This window comes from Mus pahari, chromosome 20 (genome assembly GCF_900095145.1).
Source record: "Mus pahari chromosome 20, PAHARI_EIJ_v1.1, whole genome shotgun sequence".
NCBI classification, from domain to species: domain Eukaryota; kingdom Metazoa; phylum Chordata; class Mammalia; order Rodentia; family Muridae; genus Mus; species Mus pahari.
Window position 1 is genome coordinate 37014544 of NC_034609.1, and position 9771 is coordinate 37024314.

At 44.8% G+C, this 9771-nt stretch overlaps 1 protein-coding gene across 1 annotated transcript in view; it reads right to left on the reverse strand.

Moving 5' to 3' along the window:
• The window catches only part of Adamts18 (ADAM metallopeptidase with thrombospondin type 1 motif 18), a 151257-nt gene that overhangs the window by 51179 nt on the left and 90307 nt on the right, over nt 1-9771 (reverse strand). The window contains exons 11-12 of the mRNA XM_021220096.1: nt 5543-5638; nt 1828-1976 (exon numbers count right to left, since the gene is read on the reverse strand). Coding sequence (XP_021075755.1) covers nt 1828-1976; nt 5543-5638 — 245 coding nt within the window. The remainder of the gene's footprint in view (nt 1-1827; nt 1977-5542; nt 5639-9771) is intronic.

A 9771-nucleotide genomic window follows, 5' to 3' on the forward strand; every position in this document is an offset into this window, starting at 1 on the left:
AGGGGGAGGGGGAGGGGGAGGGGGAGAGGGAGAAAGGCCGGCTGGCTCTAGAGTCGACTAAGATAACCCAAGAAGCATGTAACATACAGCATCTAATTATCGCCAACCTGTACCTTGGAGTTTGGGAAAGAGAAACTGAAAAGCTTTTTATAGCATTCGGATCGCTGACTCAGGCGAAGGACCGTTAGTCTCTTCTGAAAAAGTTTCCGTTTTTAATCTCTGACTTCATTCTGTGTTTTGATCCCCAGCTCACCCAACATTTCAGCTGTGCTTACGGCCTGCCAGCCCTCTTGCCAAGCACTTTATAGCCCTCAGCAGGGCTGGTATTTGTGCCACCTTGATCCCATGCTCATGTACGAGGACTCTGGGGAAAGGGAGAGCAAGTTGCTGGTGGCGTCACAGCTGGCAGCGTAGGGTTAGGGTGCAGGGCCAGGGTGCTGGGCTCCATAACTTGTGGTCTAAACCCCTGTGTCTGCCAACCCTCAAACTGGTGGTAAAATTAACACTCTTGGCAATCTACCATAACACTACAGGACCCTGTTAGTGACGCCTCTGATACCACTTCCTCTAAGGGGTGGTTATCTGTGACTCTGTCATCCTAGGGAGGTTGAGGTAAGGACTGTGGGTACCACACGGACCTCTGAACCTTTTTGTTGTCCATTGGATGTTTCCTGTCTTTCAGATCAATTGGTGTCTGTCTGTCTCTATCTCTGGGTCTATATCCAATCTGTCTGTCACTCTCAATATAACATCTCACTGTGTCTGTCTCTCTCTCTGTCTCTCTCAATATAAGATCTCACTGTGTCTAGCTTGCTGTCTCTGCCTGTCTTCCTGTCTGTCTTTCTTCTCTCAATTAAGATCTCACTATGCTGTGTCCCCCTCCTCAGTATAATATTTTACTGTGCCACCCAGATTAGCCTTAATCCTCCTGGCTCAGCCTCCTGAGTGCTGAGATTGTAGGTGTGTGCCACCCCCCCCCCCGGTGTCGGAGGGATTGTATGGACACTATTCCTAATCCCTCCAAATCTCCTGAGACGGCTCTAACATCTCCTTGTGTATGTAACACGAGCTTAGAGCTCCGTGACTTTCCCAGAGTCTCACAGCTAGAAAAGGGCCAATGAACATTCTGGAGTCTTTGTACCTACACAGCCTCAGACATTTCTACCAGGAAAAAGCAAAGGCTTCCTTCCACATGTGCATCAGTCTTTCCAAGTTACTAAAGCGTCCTTGTGTTTTCTCAGGCTCGGGCCCCCATGATGAACAGACCACAGTGTCTGTAATGGTAATCACAGGCCAATTTCACCATGTGACTGCATGCTCTAATTAGTTCTCACAGTGTCTTTTTTGTTTTACTTTGAAAGAAAATTAACATTTGTCATTAATATTTAGAAATGTCACATGCATAAATGCATGCATTTGTTTCTGCTATCTTTTGAGAAGTCAGACCGGTCCACCAACAGGGATTGGGGCTTTCTTATTCTGCAAGGTCAAAATCATAACATGTTCCGAGTTCATCTCTTGGAGACACACATTCTACCCACCAAGCCACTCGGCTGTCCAACAGCTCAGGTGTTTGGTTCTAGGACTGCAGAGCCTTGGTTCAAACTAAGAAAAAAAAGCTCAGCGAGCTATCAGAATCTTTGATCATCGTATTTACGCACAGTGACTCTGCTGATGTATTTTGAATTCTACAATCCATGCCTCTTCCCATCCCTTTTTCTAGTGCACACAGCCTTCATATGTAAACAGTAAAACCTTGGCTGGTTGCTTTGGACCGGAAGGAAAAAAAAATTCCCACTCAAAGGTCAAATCTTTCTGGAGCCTTACTTGGGGTTACTACAGTGTCTCTCCTGGAACTTGACTCCGCCGCCGCAAGTGCGAGAACATTCTGACCACTTCGACCAGGCAGACCACTGGCCATGGATGGGCCGGGGCCCGAGTTCTCCAAGCTTTACACACTGGCCTTGCCGACACCACTGCAAAAGAACATGCAACACGGTTCCCATCAGAGGCTACCTGGCAAAGTTCCGAAGAGGCAAATAACTACACAATCAAAAAGGGGAAATGGGGTCCGGGAAGGCAGGAGGGACAGTATGTGACTCTGTGACGCAGCCCTTCTTTGGTGGGTTGTATGAATGTTCAGGGGCTCGTAGCTGTTTCCAGCATTTTCAAGGCGTCCTCTAGAGCAGTGGTTCTCAACCTGTGGGTCACAACCCCCATCGTGATGACAATTCAGACATCCCGCATATTAGATATTCTCATGATTCACTGGAGTATGAAGTAGCAATGAAATAATGTTATGGTTGGGGGTCACCACAACATGAGGAACTGTATTAAAGGAGCGCAGCATTAGAAAGGTTGAGAAACACTGTTCTAGAGTAAGGAGGCATTTCCCATCCTCATGCTGAGAGGCACGTGCCTTAGGAGCTGTCTAAGTAGAGAAAACGTAGGGACAAGATCCTATATAGTGGCACAAGTATTCAGACCGAATTACAAGGATCCCTTTGCTGCCTGGAGACCATGCTACTTATGGAACAATTATAAGGCATGCAAGACTTGATCACTGTGATTTTTTCCACTGTCAAAGCAGATGCAAGATACAGCTAATGTGTGCTTTACCCTATTCAGCCGTCCCATACTCATCTCATATGAAATTAGCAACTTTCTCTACGAACAAATTGAATCCACAGAAGGTGCCCATTTCAGACCCTCTGATGACAGGCGAGCTTCAGCATCTTTTGTTCCATTTGTTCCGAGGCTTTCATTTGACTGTGAGTCACACAGGCAGGATAAAGATTCTTTTCTCTTAGCCTCCAATGCTACTTTGTTCCTTTGCAGAGAATTCAGGTTTTGTCCATGTCCCCTCTCTCATTCTCTCCTTCCTTTCCGCCCCCAACCCCCTCGCCACCTCTCTTTCTGCTCCCCCTCTAGGGTCTTGTGTTTGTCTCTGGTAGTATTGCTTTTATTTTTCCTTGATGTGTTTTCACTTGGAGCTAAGTCCTGCAAGACTTAGCAGAACTGTACACGTTCCTGAAAAACCTCTGCACTTCGATCCAAAGGGCTGGGGTTTAAGTGATGTCCAGTTTGCCTGAGAAGTGGGGTTCAGTTGCAGAATTAAAGGTGCCCTGTTTGACTTCCGGTTCTCCCCTTCCCCTCCATGACTGTTTCCTGTGTCGCTTTGTCATTTATTTATTTATTTATTTATTTATTTACCTTTCATAAAATTCTTGCCATGGGCAGATCAACCCCCTCCCCTTCTTATAAGCTTTCCTTTTGTCTGGGTTAATTGCCATTTCAGAGTTTGAGATTACATAATACTGTGGGGAACCAGTTGGTCACCTGAGGGTTTTGGCTACTGTCACCACACATCTTTTTCGCTGGGAATCACAGGATCTTTACAGGGCTGATATTGGACAAAAAGCCCCCTTAGTATCATCAGCAGCCACCACAGAGAACCAAGTTGCTCTGGTGTCCCAAGAACAGTAGGGGGACTGGTACACACCAAGTCTTCTAGAATCTATTCAAGCATTTAGGAATTAAAGACTACCTGGCATATGGGGAGTTAGTAGGTAAACACTGCCTTGCTCAGCTGCACAGGGACACAAATGTAACACACATAGCAGGGTCTAGGTTTCATACCTACATAGGACTCACTCTGCTTCTTATAACCAAATTACGAACCTCAGATTGCATCTCATTTCTTATGTGTTCCTTTGTTTCTGTGTCAATTAGTGAATGAACTGAGCTACCATAAGCTCAGTATTCACCCCAGCCCTAGGTCAGGCTGCTGGCAGACTGCCTTCTTGTGCCTCTGCAATCTGTGTAGCAAATTGGAATTTACAGAAATCTACATGCGGATGCAAATAACACACATGCATACATAAAATTCTATGTGTACACACATGCATATATAAATGTAAATATTAAATAGATACCCATGTAATCCTATCCATCACACATATCCCTAGTGTTTCTTAAATATTCAGTATGACTGAGTAGTCAAGACGTGCGCTGTACCTTTTAAAATGTATTATGGCACCTGCTACACAACCTAAGCTGACCTCAAACTCATGGAGATCCTTCTGTCTTGGTGTTTTAATGCTAGTTTTACAGAATGAGCACCAGTGCCCTGACTAAATATCTTAGAGCATGACAACATAGATCTTCCTCTTTCTTCTTCTTTCTCCTCCTTTTTCTTCTCCTCCTTCTTCTTGCTAAAACTTTTCAAATGATGTATTTCTTTTGTGTGCACTGGTGTCCTACCTGCTTGTATGTGTGTGAGAGGATGTCATATTCCATGAAACTGGAAAAACAGACGATTGTAAGCTGCCATGTGGGGGACAGGAATTGTATCTGACTCCTTTGGAAAAGTAGCCAGTGCTCTTACCCACTGAGCCATCTCTCCATCCCTCAGACCTTCCTCTTTCTTGCATATACATCTTGAGATGGAAGTACTTGGCTTTCTCCCATTTTAGTTTCTTCTGTCTGTGTTCTGCCTCGATTTCTCGAGACAGGGTTTCTTTCTTTTTTTTTTTTTTAAAGATTTATTTATTTATTATATGTAAGTACACTATAGCTGTCTTCAGACACTCCAGAAGAGGGAGTCAGATCTCCTTACAGATGGTTGTGAGCCACCATGCGGTTGCTGGGATTTGAACTCAGGACCTTCAGAAGAGCAGTCGGGTGCTCTTACCCGCTGAGCCATCTCACCAGCCCTCTGCCTCCATTTCTATACTCTCTCAGAAGACTCTTCAATTTAAACTCCAGTGTCTACTTTGGTATGTGTATTCTGCTTTCATTCTGAATTCCTTTACTGGGTGATAGCAGCTAGTGCTTAAGGAAGAGATGTCTGAAGGCCAGTTCCAGTTGACGGCTTCTGCTATGGATTCTTGGAAGACTAAGGCTGACTTTCAGTCTGTCTCCTTTCCTTACCTTCAGAGCCTTATCCTGATACTCAGTACTCAGTAGTCACCAAGGAATTGAAATCACTTTAAATGACCAATTCTTCTCCTTGGGTTAATAGAGTTTTGAGAGAGTGAATTACAGAGCTTAACAACTGTGTACCAACTCATCTATTATGATCTTTCAAATGGACTTACTAAATCTGCTTTAATTATTTCTATGTCAAGAGCACCTTTCCTGCCATACCCTCCTAGAAAGACAATAGAAATGAATATGAAAGGTTGTGTAGACAATCATATCTGTTACTCATGGGAACACCCGCCCCTGGGGCTCTCTCATAGGGCGTAGAGTTTAGCCCCAAACAGAACACAGTGAAGCCTACCAGTTGAGTGACAGAGAGATACTTAAGACACAAGGCCCCATCTAAAAGGGAGAAACACAAATAAAAACATCTGCATAAAAACGAATGAACTGGCTTCTATTGGAATTCTGCTTTGTAATCCTCTCCTGGTAATGCTGGTTCCTTTAAAGGGAAACTAGAAGAAAAACAAAAGCAGCCGAGAAAATGTGCTGTGCTATGGCTATACTTTTATGACCTCAGCGCCATTCCAGAGCTACAGACCAACAAGTGCACAGTTACCATACTCAAGCCACAAGCGGTCCCCTCTGCTGCAGGCATGAACTTGGTTTCACATCTGTGGCCCACGCGGTGGCACCAGAGTGACTTGCAAATGTCCTGAAAGGAAGAGAGAAAGAAAACAAAAAGGTGCGGTGAGACTGCTAACACACACACACACAAATACACACACACACAAAAAGGTCAAACAGTCAAAGCTTGGGGGTAAGGTATTTTACTAGGGGATGGATGCAATCAACCCAACTTCCTCAGAAAGTACAGGCACTCTGAGTTGGTAACAGTAAGTAAATAAAGTGATTTGTTGCAGTCACTAGATGAAGAGGAAGTGTCTGTGGAACCTGCATGATCGTGTATGTTTAGTGATTGGGGTGGCAGCACTGACGAAGGTCCAGAGCACTAACAGTTGGACCTAAGTAGAAGGTAGGTTGGGGAGCGTGTGTGTGTGTGTGTGTGTGTGTGTGTGTGTGCGCACGTGTGCGCGTGTGTGTGTGTGCGTGTGTGTGCATGTGCGTGTGTGTGTGCATGTGTGTGCGCGTGTGTGTGCGCGTGCGTGCGTGTGCGCGTGTGTGTGTGCATGTGTGCGTGTGTGTGTGTGTGTGTGTGTGTGAACGTGTGCACGCGCATGCGTGAGTATGTGTGTACATGAATGCCTATGTGTGCATACCCATGTGGAGGTCAGTGGGCCACTTGCAAGCACCAGTTCTCCCCTTTCACCATGTGAGTCCCAGCAATCAAACTCAGGCCACTGGGCTTAGTGGCAAGTACCTTTCCCCTCTGAGACATCGTCTCTCTGGGTCTGAGGTCTGTTTTCTGATGACAGTGACAATATCCTGGGTAGCAGACCACAAGTGAGGTGTCCAGCAACTCCGACTCAGGCCATATTCCCGGCATATGTTAGAACTGCCACCGGCTACAGGTCCACTTTTCTCTAGCTGTCAGTCTACAAGTTACCAAACGACCACCTGACCCCACAGAGGAGTTCTTATGGACAAATGGGACACCACGTGGTCAGGGACCATTCTGCTTGGCACACATGGCTCCTATTGTGGTGGCTTTTATTATTGCCATCACTGCCACATTCTTAGCCTTGTGATTTCCCAGTACCACTGCAAGGCAATTCTGGCAGGAAACATATGAGGTAATTCAAAGGGTTTTGAGGCAGCCTCTCAACAAATGGGATCAGGGTTTCCATCCATATGGGCTTCCATACAAACGTACTCTCAAGTTGAAGGCAGTTTTTGAGCAAGAGATGTGAGGTGTGTAGATTGGACTGGAGGAGAAAAGGGTCTCCATGGAAACAGTTCAAGTCACTCCTATGGACTTGGGCTAGAAGTGCCATCCATCCATTTAGAAATAAAGATCATTTTGCTAGTGAGCATCTTCAAACCTAGTGTCAGTTCAAGCCATAACATGGAAGACTAAATAGGTTGGTTTTTTTTTCCCTACAGCCAATGAAGAGTCATGACCTATATCTATGGCAGCTATCGAGATGATCCCAGCATAGAGCAAAGAAAAGGAGAGGCCTTAAGGAGAAAGGGAAGGGGTGAAGGGGGAGGGTGGTCTAGACACCACAGCCAAAGCCAAGCCACAGGGCTGAGACAAAGGGCAGCTGGAGAAGAGCAGGCAAAACACGGGGACTCCAGAGTGAAAGGAGACAGGCTGTACGGACATGTTATTTCCCCTGTGGTGAAGTGCAGAAGTCAAACGTAATTATAGCCGACGACATGCTTTAACGACCACAAAAACCCTCTGAGAAAACTCCCTTTCAAAGTAAACAAAAAATGGGAGCTTGCACTTTTTTTTTTTTTCTGGTACCTCCTTCTCTCTCCCCCTCCAATATATTCTACTTTGTCTTATCTATAATTACCTGGACTTAAGTCATAATTTAAGCGAAAGAGAAATAACCACAGAGACCCTAAGGTTTCATGTTGCCTGGATATGATCCTCCCACCTCAACAAGACCACATATTTAAGCTGTGCTGGCTAGACTGGGTCCTGTCATTTGCTGACCCATGTTCCCTGGTTATATTCCACAGGATGAGTTCCTTCGAGTAAAATATGACATGTTAAAGATGTTTAAAAGCTTCTGGAAACTCCACTTCTATAGGCTGCATATATACGCATATGCTCACCAGTCCTTCTTAAGGTATACGACCATGTTGACTGATTCTAAAACAATTGTTCCCACACCCATTGCTGCCGCCCTGTCCCCTGCCACTTTCCATGTGCCTTTATGCCATACCCTTTATCAGACAGCAAGGTGTTCTGTTTACTTCCATCCCCACCCAGTGAATTCTCAGCAAGGCACTACCCGATATGATGGCCCATAAGCGGTGTATAACTTTTGCCCTAGTCACATCTCATGCTTTTGAGGGTCAGATATGATATGTGAGTGTCATAATCAATAACAGAGGACAGTTCTGTCATTATAGAAAGTTATACTGGCCAGCATTGTGAGCTTGAGGGAGCCTTCCATGTGAGTCAGTCAGTTCATGTTACTTCTTTGTTCAAATCACATGATGCTGTCTCACTACACTCAATGTAAATCCAGCGTCCTCATCCCCTTCCACGTCAGACACTGAATCCTCTTTATCCCTCTGATCTCGTATCTTACAGGTTAACTCTTGCTGTTGTGGTTTTTCATTTCATTGGCTGTGATAAAACCTTCAACTAAAAGCAGCTTATAAGGGAAAAGATGAGTTGGTTAGTAACAGTTCCAGATTATAGTTCACCCTAGCAAAGAAGTCACCATATCAGGACCTTGAAGCGGCTAGTCCCTAATCAAAGCAGTGAAAGAATCAATGTATCAATGTTTGCTTGATCTCAGCTAGCTTTCTCCTTTCTTATATGCTTCAGGGCTCCCTGACATGGGAATGGTGCTTCCCACAGTGAGCTGAGTCTCCCTACATCAATTAATCATCAAGATAGTACCCCTCAGATGTCCCCACTGGCCCATCTGATCTAGATAATTCCTCATCAAGACTCCCTTTCTTGGGTGATTCTATGTTGTATCAAGTTTACAATTAAGCTAAGCAGCACACTTGCTTACAGCTGCTCTATCTACACTGGCTTAGCACTCTGAAAGCACTTCGGGGTTGCTCCAAACACCGACCTTTGCGTTTCTTGTTCTATCTGCATCACCAGCGAATGCCTAACAGTGGCTCACTTTCTTATTTCCTTCCAGTCTACCGAACGTTCACTTTCAGAACTCATTTGTGTATGTGTGCTTGCACATGTATATGAGTTACCATTTGTGTGGATCAGGGCTTCACACATGCTAGGCAAATGCTCTAAAACTTAGTAACACACCAGCATCACTAATGAAAATTGAAACAGCCACCACCTAATGTACCTTAAACCCGTTCTATTCCAAAGTCGTTTCGCCAATAATTCATAATAATTTTATTTATAATATTCTCCATGTATCATCATCTTCCTTCCTAACAGAGTGCCACTGTTGTAAGGGCGGAGTACAAGGCAGACTTCAATAAATATTTTCAACAAGTCAGTATGCAAATTAAAATGACTGACTTTAAAATTTGGAAACAACCTCACTGGTCATAAATAATCTGGGAATCTCAAGAGGAATGTTCAAGCAATATGCCAGTGGCGGTGGCACACACTTTAACACTCAGGAGGCAGAGGCAGGTGCAACTCTATGCTTCTGAGGCCAGGCTGGTCTACATGGTAAGAATGTAACTCAAAAACAAACAAACAAACAAAAAAACCAAAGGTATGAGACTCTGATAAAATGTTCTGAAAAACGTAATGAAATTGCTGGGAGTATTGGTTCAAGGAAGAGCACTGACCTGGCATGCAGGCAGCTCTAGGCTCAATTCACTATTTAAAAGACAAGGAAGAAAAGGACAAAAAAAAAAAAAAAAAATCCAAGTCTTGTTGCTATGAGTTTCCCTACATTATTTGATTGACTCTACACCTGCTCTCTTCAGTGTGCTTCATGGGAAAAAAAAATGAGGCTCAGAAAAAAATCAGAAGAATTCATCAACTGCTCTTAGCTCTCTCCTAGGCGGGGACGGAAACACATTGTGTTTCATCTCTCCACCCAAGCTGGGGGCAGTCATTAAAAAGCAGCAACCAGCCGGGCGGTGGTGGCGCACGCCTTTAATCCCAGCACTTGGGAGGCAGAGGCAGGCAGATTTCTGAGTTCGAGGCCAGCCTGGTCTACAAAGTGAATTCCAGGACAGCCAGGGCTATACAGAGAAACCCTGTCT